This window comes from Rattus norvegicus, chromosome 13, assembly GCF_021556685.1.
Source record: "Rattus norvegicus strain SHRSP/BbbUtx chromosome 13, alternate assembly SHRSP_T2T, whole genome shotgun sequence".
Lineage (NCBI taxonomy): Eukaryota > Metazoa > Chordata > Mammalia > Rodentia > Muridae > Rattus > Rattus norvegicus.
This window is the reverse complement of record NC_141546.1, coordinates 92,386,895-92,402,201: the sequence shown is the minus strand read 5'-3', so window position 1 is coordinate 92,402,201 and position 15,307 is coordinate 92,386,895. Positions and strand designations below refer to the sequence as shown.

The 15,307-nt window shown below is 41.0% G+C and overlaps 2 protein-coding genes across 7 annotated transcripts in view; one reads left to right on the top strand and one right to left on the bottom strand.

Annotated features, from left to right (window-relative positions):
* Positions 1-8,522, bottom strand: part of Catspere (catsper channel auxiliary subunit epsilon) — a 151,092-nt gene extending 142,570 nt beyond the window's left edge. For all 6 annotated transcript variants that reach the window (XM_087581704.1, XM_087581696.1, XM_087581698.1 and 3 more), the window contains exon 1: positions 8,476-8,522. The gene's annotated coding sequence lies outside the window, so the exon portion shown is untranslated. The remainder of the gene's footprint in view (positions 1-8,475) is intronic.
* A 319-nt stretch (positions 8,523-8,841) lies between these two features.
* Positions 8,842-15,307, top strand: part of Adss2 (adenylosuccinate synthase 2) — a 30,334-nt gene continuing 23,868 nt past the window's right edge. The window contains exon 1 of the mRNA NM_001105975.1: positions 8,842-9,139. Within this exon, the coding sequence (NP_001099445.1) occupies positions 8,957-9,139 (183 nt within the window). The 5' untranslated portion in view covers positions 8,842-8,956. The remainder of the gene's footprint in view (positions 9,140-15,307) is intronic.

The window sequence follows — 15,307 nt, the reverse complement described above, 5'->3', positions numbered from 1 at the left end:
GCACAAAGTGGAGGTGGGCAAGAACTCACTAGTAAGCCTAAGAGTTGAGAAAAAGTTTTATTTTCTAAGTAAGAGGGGGCCAGCGCCATGTTAAATCACATGATGCCCAAGCTCAGGAACCTTAACCAAAGAATCACAAACATGCTTGCAGGCTGTAGGTCCCCTACTGTGATAAGTAGAGGCAACTCAGAGAATTAGAGATTAAAGGCTACCGTTTTAGAAAGTTGTTTATAAAATCTTTCAGGATACTCATATTCCTTCTCACATGGGCTCCATGGGATTTTGGGTTAAAGTTCTAGTTAGACAAGCTGCTTCTTAATGACAGGTATTATTAGAAGGTGATCAAGTTTGTTTTTAGAAGAGAGTACAGAGATTACAAAAATCAAGTGGGGATTTTCACCCATGGTTTGAAACTTAGATAGGGAAAATTAATCACTGACTCCACGTAGAGAATTGTGATCTTTACAAGTTATTAAAGTTATTAAAAATAAAAGTCTGTAACACTAGGCAGAGTGAATACAGACATAACTTATAGAGTTATTATTAAAGTCTGAGACTCCGGGTAGAGAGCTTGACAGATTGACATATTTTGGGCTAAAGTCCTGGTTTGATAAGTTGTTTACTTATTGGTGTAAAGAATTGATAGAAGGTGTTTAATTTGTTTTATAAATTACCCCACTAAAGGCCATATGGCTCAATGATGCCGCTAGTGAGGGTTTGTGGTTATTTTTGATATTTACCACAACAGAAAACTCAGGTTCTCTTAATGTGGGCTCCATGGGAATTTTGGGTTAATTTCCTGATATAACAGATTATGAAAGTCCATACACCATTGTTTAGACTACTTCTTTTTAAAAATTGTTTAATCTTCATAATGGGTGTGACTTTGAGTTTTATGGTTATATCATTCCTCTCAGAGAGAGTACAAGATATAAGCTTTTCTGGTTAGACTAAGGAACATAGTATTTTGGGAGAAAGGTTTTGTCTTTGTGCTTTTAAAAAGGGTGATTAGGCTCTGGACACTTTCCAGAGTCATATGGATCAGATTTGAGAGAGGAAGACCACCTGAAGAACTAAATGCAAGACAATCAAACAAAAAGGTATTTCGATTCTAAACTTTCATCTTGAGAATTATATTTTGCAGAATGTACCTGCTTGGATTCCTGGTCTCAACGACTTTCAGCTGGGTCCAGTCAAGACAGGCACAACATTGCTCCATTTCCCCTATTCCCTAACCCCCTATCTCAGTCCCAATTCCCTGGACTTTGGGGGGGGGGGCTGGACATGGTTATTCTAAGATTGTTTTAATGAGGAATTTAGAAATGGTCGTAATTTAACAGGGAGAAATTAGCTAGATTGATTTGTACAGCTATAATCTCATTTGGTAACTAAGCTAAAATCATATCTTTGCTTTGATATAGAATTTATTTGTTAAAAAAAATTTAAAGTACAAGGTATAGAGCCAGTCCTTCTATTGATGCCATTACAAACTTCTGAGTTGATTACAAATGTGGGTTAAGGGCTGAACAGCAGATTCATGGCTCTGAGTTTGTTTGAGTGCTTTCAAGGTACTATATTAAGATAATTAATGGACAACAGTCCAGATTACCTTATATAGATAGATGTTTTTCAAAAACATCAGAAATCCACAAGATATAACATTTAAGGTTATTTATCTTTTGTTGAGACATATATGCTCCTAACAGTTCCCATTTGGTAGATTTAATGAAGAAATTGAGCATTTCTACCTCCAGGTGAGATAATACTTTGTGGCTAGGCAGCCACCGGGTAGAAACTATCTATTTCATCTACAAACTAATACTGTCCAAAAAGGGACACTTTCTGCAGAATAGTTGACTGATAATCTCTGCTGAGTCAGAACTATCAGCCCTTCAAGGTTTCTACATAAGAGTCTGTCAGTTAATTTTGGGCCAGAAAGCTGAAGACTTGTGCTTACATGTTGCTAACAGGGGACTGTGCTAGTGGAGATTTGTCTTCTACAACCTGTCTCAGTTCTGGAAGCCGTGTTAGGCTTCCTATGTTTACAGATATTTGGTCATTCTCAGATTTCTGACGGGGTTGAAGACTGAGTACAGTCCCATAGCCTATATCAGGCTGTTTAACTTTGAAAATACATATTTATTAGATAGTTATCAGATAGTATACAAGCTAGCCAGAATATAACATAGATTTTAAGCCTTTGTTAAGCTGGAATGGACAACTAAATGTTCTGTTTAACTGAGAAAGTCTTGGACTGGGTGTTAGGTATATTTTATGCTTTTAATTACAAAATGATAATAATTGTGCTTAGCTTATATTTGAGAGAAAAGTTTTTTTTTAATTAGACAAAAAGGGTGAAATGTAGGAGGATGTCATTATACATGTGAAGGCAGGTATAAGACAGAATGAGACCTGTCATTGGATGAGAAGGAAGGATGGGCGGGAGAACAGTTTTAGAGAGGAGGAAGAGACTGGAGCAGGAAAAGGGAAGAACAGCCAAGAGAACATGGAGGCTGACGTCAAGATTCTACTGTGTATTCACAGGTTGTTATGAATGTTCTTGAGGGAAGGCTTTGTATGTCTAGGTGGGCAATTATATCTTATCAATTGGATCAAAGGTTATTGTTTCATGTGGCGATTTAATATAATTCAAGAGTATGTGGTGGTTGGAGACATAGGTATGTCTGGCATGGTGGTGACCTGCCTTGGGAACTAGATGGGTAGAGAGATTGTTGCCAGGCTCAGAGAGAAGCCATCAGCAGTGTGTTATGGGATGGAGCAGAGCAGGGTCAGAGGCTTTGCTGACTGAAATGAAGAACAAACGTCTTGGGGCACTGCGGTGCTGGATCTAGTGCGGGGTAAAAGAAAGCATTTTTTTTTTTAAATAATTTTACAGCAAGAGTCAACAACAGATACATTATATAGATTATGATCAATTGTTGGTTGTTTGCGCCCCGCAGCAGTCCTTTGGCAAAAGGGACCATTAAAGTGGACTCATCTTTCCTCATCTCCAAAGAATGTTTATCGCCCTATTGTGAAGCTGTTGCTGTGTTAATACAGAATTGTAGGATAGAATCACGGAAGTATTTTGGGAAAGAACCTGATGAAATATACTTATTCCAAACAGCAATTAAATTGGTTATTGCAGAATACTGATATTTGGCCTATTGCATGTGCAAACTTTTCAGGCAAAATTGGTAATTTTCCTCTATGCATGCTTTTGTATTTCTGTAGATTTCTGCATGCAGCCCATGGAAAATGTGCTTACTATATTTATAGATGGCTCATCTAATGAGAAGGCAGCACATGTAATTGGATCACATGTTTATTCTCTTGAGTTCCCCCGGCTTCAGCACAGATTATTGAATTTTGTGTGTAGCCAGTTTTTGAAATGTTGAAAAATCAAGCTTTCAATTTGTTTACTGATAAGATTTGCAATTGATTGAAATTGTTCCTTTTTTAGATACTGCTAATACTCAAATTTTGCAATTAATTTTATGCACATACAACTCAATTTAAGAGAATGTACTGTTCCACACTTAATAGGCCATTTAAGAACTCATACTGGATTGCCTGGATCCTTTAGCGAGGGCAATGCCATAGTAGATTTGCATACCAGGCAGATTTTAGACTTTATACAGGGACAATTAATTAGACAATCACATTCTTTACATCATCAAAAATAGTAATAGCTTGAGACAATAACTTGGTATTTCTAGAGACTGTGCAAGTCAAGTTGTCAATACTTGTCCTCAGTGTCTTCAATTTCTTCCTGAACCACATAATGGTGTTGATCCCTGAGGACTTATACCTAATCAATTTTGGCAAATAGATGTTACTCACGTTTCTGATTTTGGAAAATTAAGATATGTACATACAACTATTGACACTTTCAGGCTTTCTAGTTCCAACTGCTTTAACAGGAGAAGCATTTAAAAATATAATTACTCATTGCCTATGTTTTTCTATGTGTTGTGTTCCAAATCAGATTAAAACAGATAATGGAATTGTCTATTATAGTCAAATATTTGAGATGTTTTCTTGACAACTTAATATTACCCATATTACTGGGATTCCTTATCCTCAAGGACCAGGTATTGTGAAACTTTAAAACGATATCTTCATAAAATAAAAAAGGGGGAGTTATATCCCTGTAAACTATACAACTATTTAAATAATGCTCTTTTTATTTTAAATTTTAAATTTTGCATGCCAGGGAGCTCTCTGAGTATCTGTGGCACTCTACAACTAGGCATACTTATGCCTATGTGAAATGGAAGGATCCACTTACTGGTATATGGCATGATCCTGTTCAGGTTTTGATATAGGGAAGAGGGCATGTTTGTGGGTTGTTTTTTTTGGGGGGGGGGTTGTTTTGTTTTGTTTTGTTTGCAGGATGCAGAAGGAGTGTGCTAGGTGCCAGAGTGAGTGGTGAGACATGCTGATGCTGGGACAAAGAATGATGCTGACCTGTGAGCTTGCTGAGTGCCCTGACAATGGTGACAAGAAAGCTATATTGGACATATGTTCCTGACCCACCTTTGCTTGCCTATATCCCAGATTGGACGCGCTGCCTTGCTTCAGGCTTTTAGACCTTATTGGACAGAGAACATGGAGACTGGAGATGTTATGACTCGTCTCTTTCGTTTAATGTGACCTTTAATTCTGACTCAATCATTGTCTGGCCTAGAAATCAACCCAATATTGGAAAAAAGGAAATGACAGTCTTCATTTGGAAGATTGGTTCTGGATATTTTCAGAGACATTTAAAAATTCACAATTGTCTTAAATGAAGTTACATTTGCAGTGAATAAAAATGGGATAGGATCCAGATTTCTAATAAATGTTGATCCAGATTTCTTTCTTTCTTTTTTTTTTTTTTTGGTTCTTTTTTTCGGAGCTGGGGACCGAACCCAGGCCCTTGCGCTTCCTAGGCAGGCGCTCTACCACTGAGCTAAATCCCCAGCCCCTGATCCAGATTTCTAATAAATGTTAGCATATGTGTTAAAGCTCCTAACTTTTAATTAATTGGTTAAAATTACTTTATTTTCTTTCACAGTATTTAACTTAAGTTGTATTGATTGTACACTTTCTAATTGTGCTAATGTGTTGAAATCTGACATGTCTGTTATGACGGTCTATCAACCAGCTCTTGTTTTATTGCTTGTATTACAGGACCCTGCTATTCTGATAAAGGCTTACAAATATTGGAAGAAGTGAGTCAGGCTCTAAGCAGAAGCAATAGGATAATGGGCTTGATTATTGCTGGTTTAGTAGTATAGCTATTCAATTAATAGCACTTTTGCTTTGACACAAGAGGTTAAGACAGCTACTTTTTTTTTTTTTAAAGATTGATTTATTACATATATAAGTGCACTGTCACTGTCCTCAGACACACCAGAAGAGGGCATCAGATCCCATTACAGATGGCTGTGAGCCACCATGTGGTTGCTGGGAATTGAACTCAGGACTTCTGGAAGAGCAGTCAGTGCTCTTAACCACTGAGCCATCTCTCCAGCCCAAGACAGCTACTTTTTAAAAATAAATTAGGAAAAAATGTTACTAATGTTTTGAGTATTCAAGAGAATTTATATAGGCGTTTGAAACAATGGATTGATTCTCTTTATGATACTACTCAATTATTGGAGTTTAAAAGTGAGAAGCCATCTCGAATGTCATGCTAATTACCAATGGATTTGTGTTACTTCTAAACTTTATAGTTTATATAACTATATAAACTTTATAGTTTTATAGTCACTATAATTGGGAAGAGGTTCAAAGACACTTGCAGGGTATTTGACACAATTCTAACACTTCTCTGGTTGTTTTAACTTTGCATACCGTATGAATTTAAAGAATGCCACTCCAGTGATATTGCTGGTAAAGCTACTCATGGCCTGAGGTCAGTATTTCCATCTTGGTCAAGTATTTCATCGAGCCTTCGAGAATGGCATATATAGCTTGATCACACTAGCCCTTTTTTGTTCTGGAAATACTTTTATTCTTGCCCATTGTGATAAAGCTTGCCTCTAACAACAGCAATATGTTGGCAGCCAAAATACATGGCTTAAAACTAAATATGGATCCCCATACAGAGTTATTAATTTAACAGGCTGGCAAGCAAGGACGGGTAAGCTTCTGCACAGAGCCTTACCAACCTGAGACATAAGTGCATTGCTTTTCTCAATGGATATTCCATGATGGGTAACAAGGCAGTCTTGTCAGAACGAACTAAGACAGGCTCAGTGTTGTTTATAAAATAAATAAGGGGGAGATGTAGAGGGCCTTTTGGGGTCACTTGCTTCTAGACACTTGGGCAGGAATCTGACATTATCAGGACAAAGGAAATAAACCCAGGGCAGGAATCTGGCTTTGGGCCGGGACTCAGGAAATAGGTCCTGATTAAGAACATTTGCATTTGAGTTAATGCAGAGCTCAGAGCAGGCTCAGGGGAACCATGTGTGGCAATTCTTTTGTCTTGGTCATTCTGACCAGCTCCTAGAAAGGTGTTTACAGGATTTTGTTTATTGTCTTGCTTGTTCCTTGACCCAGAACTGATCTTATTATTCTGCATGTAATTAAAATGGTGTAAAAGCAGATTTTTACTGCTGTGAACAGGCCACTCCACTTGGCCGAGCATATACAAACCAAACCATCACAGAGTGGGTGGCCAGGGGAGTGTTGATAGATTTCCTCCTTTGGCCCTCAGATTGGCCTTTGCAGGGCCTCCCAAGTCAAGAATGTTAGGTGATTAGGAAGTATCCTGGATGGCTATCATTATAAGGCTCTAGAGGCATGTGGCAAAAATCTAGGAAAACAAGTGATCTCAGTTCTCCATTGCTATCTCCTGTGGTGTCAAGGCAATGGGCCATGGTTTATACAAAATAGAGAAACTTTTCGCATGGATCAAATAGCCATCAGGGTGCAGAAATCAGAACCAGAAGAACAGAAGTGGCAAATCACCTCTCCTGTCCCCACTGGTGATCTTGTCTCACTGTGCCAGCTGTGCCCAGAAGTCTTAGTACATAGTAGGTTCTCAGTGTTTCAGGATACGTCCTGGACAGGCACACTGAATACTGCTTATTATGCTCCCACCCTGCCCACTGTGAATCTAGGCAGAGGCTGGTCTGGTTAGTATGTGAGCAGGAGAACTATGCAGTGTGAAACTGGGCTTTATGGACGCTTGGAGATCAGGACAGCATACCCACACTGGGAGACAGTACACGGAATATGATTCTATGCCATATGCATGCGTTTGTAATGGTGAGTATTAAATCCTAGGTCTTACATGTTCCAGTAAGCAACCCCCTCTCTCCCTCTACCAGTGAACTACATCCTTTATTATTAGTGTTTTTATCTAAAGTAATTATTTTCTTTACCAGAATTTAATGTCGCAGTTAGTTCGGGTTGCCGTGAAAACAAACATTAGCTCAGGGCTGGAGAAGCAGCTCAGCAGTTAGGAGCACTTGCTGCTCTTCTAGGGCATCTGAACTCCCTTTTTAGCACCTCCTATTTCCGTGGTTCTCAACCTTCCTAATGCTGTGACCCTTTAATACAGTCCTCCTGTTGTGGTGACCCCAGTCCCCAACTATAAAACTACTTCATTGCTATTTCATTACTGTTATGAACTGTAATGTAAATACCTGACAGATAGACATCTGATATGCAACCCCCGTGAAAGGGTTGACTGACTCCCAAAGGGGTCTCAACACATCAGCTGTATTTTCAGATGTTTCACAACCACCTGTTGCTCCAGCTTCCAGGGATCTGATGCCCTCTGCTGGTCTTCAGATAGAAACACAGAGACGAAACACAGTATGTGACCTCACACACACAAATAATATAAATAAATAAGTAAATAAATACTAGTTAAACCCACATTAGATAGACAATGGGAATACCCTGGAATCAGTCACAATTGAAACACCGAGAGCAGTACAGACGGAAGCACATAGGCTTACTGAATACTGAATCTGCAGACTGCCCAAGGCAGGTACCATTTCAACTCTCATGAGAGTAACTTGCGCGTTAAGAGTTAGATCATCTTAGTGGTAGAGTATTCGCCTCAAATTACAAGGTTTTGAACTTGATCTCCAGCATTTCAAGAGAGAAAAATATAGGAGCAGAAGAGAGAATCCTTTATAGAAAGAACATATTTTATAAAATATGGTGAGATTTAAGATTGTGGGTATGAAATAACGCAGGTGCATTCGGATATGACGTAGGCAACTGACATATCTGCGCCTCAGATACTGTAAAAATGAGAAGGGTTAGGCTCTCTAGGTTTCATTTTTACTGGTTTCGAGTTTGTACTCTTAGTCCCTTTTCAGTTGTAAAATACATTCGGCTCCACTCCAGTTTCTACGTAATTTTAAATCCCAGTTAGCGTTTTGTAAGGGTATTACATTCCTTAAGAAACCCAAGTGTTTAAACACAGAAAACAAAATTGGCTTTTAGAGACCAAAATTTGCCTACCAGGACACCTTGGCGCTGTGCCTTGGCCGCCTCGCAGAGCATTGCATGCTGGGAATTGTAGTTCCACACACCTTAGGGGCCTCAAGCCCTTCCCCGCCGGAATTTGAAAGCCCAAAGAGGCTGACGGGCGGGGCACGGAGCGGGGGGAACTCTCCGTTAGCCCCGCCCCCTGGCCTCGGCTCTCGCGCGTTTCTCCCGGTAGCAGGCGCCAGGCCAGGAGGGGGTGTGGCCTCGGTCCTGGGGTGGCGGCAGTTGAAGCCTTAGGGCTCACAGGATCCGACCTGCGCCACGTGGTCCCGCCCTGAGCGGGCGGTGGAACGCGGGGCGGGGCCTGGCGGAGGGTGGCGGCCGGCGAGGCGGGGGCGGGGCCGGCCTCTGGCTCCTTCTTCCTCCGCATGTCGCGGGCGGTCCCGCAGCAGTTAAGTTGAGGTTCTGTTCTCCTGCCGAGTCTCCTCAAGGCTCTTCTTCCCTGCCGGGAGCCATGTCGATCTCTGAGAGCAGCCCGGCGGCTACTTCCTTGCCGAACGGCGACTGCGGCCGCCCCAGGGCGCGGCCTGGAGGGAACCGGGTGACTGTGGTGCTGGGAGCGCAGTGGGGCGACGAGGGCAAAGGGAAGGTGGTGGATCTGCTGGCGCAGGACGCCGACATCGTGTGCCGTTGCCAGGTGAGGGAAGCCGGGCCCTTTCTGGGACGGCCAGCGCGGTGAGGTGTCACCTTGAGGTGCGCCCCTCGGGCTGGGAGCTGCGGGGAACCCCTGCCCTGGAGTCTCGGGTGACGTTCCGGTGACTCTGGAAGAACCAGGAAGATGCGCGACGTTTGAGCTGCATTTCGGGGTTTGGGGACTGGGCTGGCGGTGCGCCGCCGGCAGAGAGGAGGGAGCTTCCGCCAGAGGCCTGCTCCGGACTCGGGTTAGACCCGGCGAGGCCCACCCACTGGAGCGGACTAGGGTCCTTTTCCCCAATTTCCCTGAATCGAGACTCAGCACTGCATCACCTGCAGGCTTAGGCACACAGAACGTCGGCTCCATCGGTCCACTTTGTGGCTATTAGAATCCGCTGCGGGGCGATGCCACTGTTTAGGGTCCCCCTGCGTTTTCGTTTGTTTTTGTCTTTAACTCCGTATTTCCTAAATTACTATTTAGGGGAGATCTGTTTTTATTACTCATCGGTCCTTAAGGAATCCCCACTAAGTTGAAAAGTGAATGTGAGGCAAGTAGATACGGAGATTTCAAGTCGGATATGTAGAAATATTTTACAATGCTTCGGTAACATAAAAAGTTGACTTTCAGGAAATCGAGTGTTTCCTACCCGGAGACACGTGGGTTTTAGTGTTAGGGTTTTTTTCCCCTATTAGTCATTTGCTTTGAAGCAGCCTAGACTAGGCCTTTGTAAAGGCTCTCAGAAAACTAGCTCCCGGTTTCAGAATTCAAAATAGATGAGCAGTTCCCACATTCAAAACAAGGGCAGAGTTAGTTGAACGTTAACGGCATATTTAGGTTGTAAGAATTTTTTAACCCCTGAAGGTACATGGTTTTGTGTGTGGATGCCTTGTGGTCTAGGCTAGTCTTGGGAAGCTTTCTACCTAAAATTGAATCCTATGAAGAAACCTGTCTATAAAAAGCCAGGTGCTTTGACTTGGGTCATCTTCCTTTTCATTCTGTGCAGACACCCACCCTGAGCTAGCTATCGCTCCAACTACCGCTTTACCACCAGTCTTCCGTTCACATGGTTCTTTCTCTTCCTGCTGCTTGCCTGGCACCATGCATATTTAATGGTGCTCTCACAGGTGTTGGCATGGAATCTGACTCACTTTGCCATTGCCCAGAAAGTGCTCCAAAGCCCAGCCTCTCCTTACACTTCTAAAATGAGATCCAGCTGGGTTGAAGACTTAGCAAAGCACCTAAACTCTGGCTGGGCTGAAGGATGGATGGGCTTAAGGCCTGCTTGCCTTTTTACTTGGAAATGTGCACAGGCCCAGCTGCAATGTAGAGTGTATGGTTGTAGCCACTGTGGCTTTCCATATAGTAGACCTTTAAAAAGTTAGTCAGTTTGTAGACTGAAGGTGTTACTATGTTACCAAGAAAGTGTTCTTGAGGGAGGTCATGTATCAGTCTGATCTGATGCCTTTGGAATGTCCAGGGAGAAATACTTGGGGAGGAGGCTAGCAGAGAAATAAATGATCTTCAGGCTTTAAACTCTTACAAACACCTTACTATTTATATAACCCTTACATTTTTTTCTTGTATGCTTTTGGATTTTTTTCTTTTTTTTTTTTTTTCCGGAGCTGGGGACCGAACCCAGGGCCTTGTGCTCTCTAGGCAAGTGCTCTACCGCTGAGCTAAATCCCCAACCCCATGCTTTTGGATTTTTACTAACCTCATTAACTGTAAAGTAAAAAGACTTAAGGTTTTTTTTGTTTGTTTGTTTGGTTGGTTGGTTGGTTTGGTTTGGTTTTTTTTTTGAGACAGGTTTCTCCATATAACCCTGGCCGTCCTGGAACTTATTCTGTCAACCAAATGGTCTCGAATTCAGAGGTCTGCCTGTGTCTGCCTCCCAATTTCCTTATGGCACCATTGACCCTGTAACATTTCTCTTTGGTGATGAATCATCTTTGCAACTAACTTTGACCAGCATTAGTAAGCCAATATCTACTTAATGAAGTTCCCTTAGGTTACTGAAGATAGTGGAATGTATAGAGTAGAGAAAGCCAGTGGTGGGAAAGACATTCTGTGCTTGGATTGATTTTTGATCTTATTTCATAGTGGGGTTTTAGCTATAAAGAAAAAAATGTCACTTATAGGAAAATGGGGAGAACATTTTGGTAAGTAAGTCAGACTTAGAAAGACAAATATAGCATGTTTCCTTATCCAAAAGGAAAATGAAAAGACCAAGAACTCTCTGGGAAGAGGAAGGAGATTGGGACTAAGAGCAATGAATATGATCAAAGTACATGACCCATCTGTGTGAAAGTGTCATAACAAGTCCACCGCTTTGCACAGTCACTGTACTGGTTAAGTATATATTCAAACAGGTTTATATTAATAAAATGCATCTTGTGTTAGGGTTTACATGTCATTTCTCCAGAGTTTATACATATTCCATATTTCAAGTAGAATCACAAAATGAGTCCGTTACTTATGAATCATAGCTTGAACTATTTTTAAAGGGGCATTTCCTCTGTTACACATTTTAATAAGTAAGATTCCTTTTGGGGAAGAAATAGGTGCCCAACTAATGGCATTTTCACTGTTGGAGCACTGAAGGCCTGTCTCCTGCCTCACAGTCATAGACAGTTGTTTATAAATGTGTAAGTAACTAGGTATGTAGGAGTTGAGTTAGAATGGCTATTACTGCTGTGTTGTCTTTGGTTTTAGATCAATATAGACTTTTTTTTTTTTTTTTTAAATGGAAAGGAGAAGGAGAGGAGCAGCCACAGACGGATGATTCATCCAGGAAACCCCTATTTTGTATTTACAGGACAACACTTAGCTCTGCAGTGGAAACACAGAAAGGGTGAGCCAGTGCCTACAAGAAACTCAGAGTCTGGGAAGCCACTGCCATGTTAATGGATTCGTTGCCTGGGCAGGGCTGTGGAACTCGGTAGTGTGTGGAGACAGGATAGCACGGAATTAGCTCGTTAGGAAACTTATTACTGTTCCCACTCCCCCCAATAAATGACTATATTTTGTTCCTTTAGTTTGTTGAGTAGAAACTACAGGGATGATCAGACTGTACTAGTTGGTGCCAGCCTTATTTAGTTATTCTTAGAGAAAGCAAGGGTGTTGGTCTTGGTTACCATGGCAAACATGGTGTGCCTTGATCAGGTAAAACTAGGTACTGGAATTTGATACTTAGGGTCCAGAACTTAACTAGTCTCCTTCAAGGCTGTGACAAGTGCTGCTTTCACTGTGAGAAGTTTCATAATGGAAATTTAAGGTGAGAAACAAACCCAGAGACTGGCATCATTTCCACATCTGTGTGTTTGAAACTGAAAGCAGCCATAACAGTGAAAGGCCAAGTGGGTGTTTTTAATCTTCCAACGCTTGTCTGAACACTGGACATCATTCCTGAAAAGTAATGCAGACGCCTTTATGTATTTTCCTATGTAGTGTGTCTGGTTATGTTGAATAGTTCAATCAGTGTACTAGTAGTAACTTAAAATAGTCAACTTTGGAATTACAAGCTAATCGAAACTAGTGCTTAAACGGTGCTTATTGTTATGGGTCAACAGGGGCATTAGATCTGGTGAAATAGTTCTCTGGAAAAGTGAGGATTCAGTATCAAGAAAATGTCACTGACAGCATTAACTCAAACTACCAGGTTCTTTCCCCCAGCCCCCTTTTGGTTTTTTGGGACTGGGTTTCTGTGTATATTTGGTCCTGGAACTCAGTCTGTAGGCCAGACTGTAGATCAGTCTGATGAGAAATAGCATCCATTTTGGGTTTCTGGAATAGTTGGGGTCTGAGACATTGTGACTTTTGCTCTAATCTGTAGTGGGAACCTCACTGTTTCATTAATTTTGAGCTCTGTTGCTTATAGCAGTGTTCATGTATTAAATAAGACACTAAATTTATTCCTAATATGTCTGAGAAGTGCCTCGGGATTTGTGTCTGAAATTGTTAGTTCTTGACACTTGAGCTTTCGCTGCTGTAAAAGAAGATACCATTGTTTTGTGCTCTTAACACTGCCAAGGGGTTGCCTTCATCTCTGTCACAGCAGGAACTCACTTACATGTTTAAAAAGAGGGGAGTAAGTTGAAGGGACAGAAAGGCCTATTGGCAAACTTAAGAATGGACTCATTTTTGCAGACTGATTTCATTTCCTTTCAGCTCCCTCTGCCCCACACCTTTAAAACTTCTCCAGGACCTTTACAACTTCAAAATTAGAAACTTGACATATCAACAGTATTTGATCTGAACTTGTACTGTAGAATTGGGCTTGGTGGGCTTTGGTTTTGAGGAGCACAGAAAAAAAAATATCCAAAGCATTTGTCTTCTGATTTCTTTAAGATTCAGTTAGCAAAGTCTGAGAACAATTACAAGATGACTAAGAATTATTATTGCATGCCTGTATCCTACAGTGCCATTCTTTGAAGTATTGTTCTGGGCATCATAGAAAAGTTATTGAAATTCAGCATTTAATCTCATATTTTATCACTAGAGCAAGAAGTGAACTCCAAGAGCACAGAAGTAAAGGACTTGCTTCTAAATGGTATGCATTCTTCGTAATAGAAAATGGAGAGAATCTGAAACAAACAAAGATTCTAGCCTCTAAATCTTGTTTTTCTGAGTCTGATTGGCTCAAATTGGATTACTGTGCTTGCCTGGATCAATCACTGTGTGGTCAGCGACATGTTTATTGTGATTTGTAAAGTAATGGAAAAGAGGTGTGGCTGAACCTACTCTTAAAGCTGACTTGGAGATAATTTCATATGGGGAAGAAAGCATCTAGGAAATTTGGGGTTGTTCTTGTTCATAAAATATTCTTTTCTGGAACAAATAATCTTTGGAACCAAATTATTTTCTTATTATTTCAATTCTAGAGATAAACAGACAGTGGAGATTAAGTATAGTGAAACTCCTAGTTTCTTTGGAAAGTCAGTCAGTTACGTGGAATGAGGTTTTGTTGGGACACATAGGTCAATAGAATGTTCTCTTGCAGTAGACACGTTTGCTGGATGTTTTGTGCTAAAGCAGACAAGTAAGAGGACATGTGGTGTTCAGAAGTGATATAAATATGGGAGCCAGAGCATTGGCTCGATTTGCTCAGCCTCGTTATTCTTCTTTGATGACGGCTTTCGTATATTGGTTCTCCTTACATTGCGTTATTGAGCTTTGCTTGTGGTGATGTCATAGAGAGAAATTTGCTAAAACCTTCTCATGAGGTTCCTGCAGCTCACAGTTTCTTTTCTGGATTCAGCTGCAGTTGCTGATTCGTGTGTGGTGTCTACCGTGTGGACTGGACAGAGAACACAAAGATTGGAATCACCCCAAAGAACTATTTCTAAACAGGTCCACTTCCCTTGTATGCTAATAACCTTTTTTTCCCCACTGCCTCTGGTGGGTGGTGGCCTAGCGGGGAGGTTGAAACCTTATTAAAGTAGGTTGAGAAAACTTTATGCCTACAATATAGTGTTTTAAAGGCCAGAAAGGATTCATTATAAACCTTGCTTTTTGTTCTAGGTGAGGTGTTGTTGTTGTTTCGGGTTTGTTTGTCTTGTTATAATGTTATTCCAAAGCTCTGTGATGTAATACCCAAGTTATTGAGAAGTGTAATGTAAATTCTTGGTTTTTTAGTTTTTTGTTTTTGTTTTTTGTTGAATCACAACTTCACTCTGTGGTTGAGGTTTGCCTGGAATTTAACTATTCTTTTATCTCAGTCTCCTGAATGCTGGGATTGCAGGCTTTTGTCATAATGCTTGACTAATATTTTATTTTTTTCTTCTTCTACTTGTTTAGTTTAAGGATATAAGTGTTTTGTCTGCTTATATGACTGTGTACCACCTGTTTGGTGCCTATGAAAGTTAGAAGGTGGTCAGAAAAAGGCACTGGATTCCTTACAGCTGGAGTTCTATATGGTTGTGAGCTGCCATGTGGGTACTAAGTATGGAGCTGAAGTCCTCTGCAGGAATAAGTGCTCTCAACCTCTGACCTACCTGTCCGTATGCCTTAGTCCTGTTTTTCGTTGCTGCAGTAAACACCATGACTGCTAAGCCAGCTTGCAAGAGAAAGCATGTGGTTTGGCTCATGGTTTCAGAGTCCATTACTTTTCAACTTAGCCTCAGGCAAAATCTTAGGACAAGGGCAACAGCAGCCTCGTTCTTTGCCAAAATC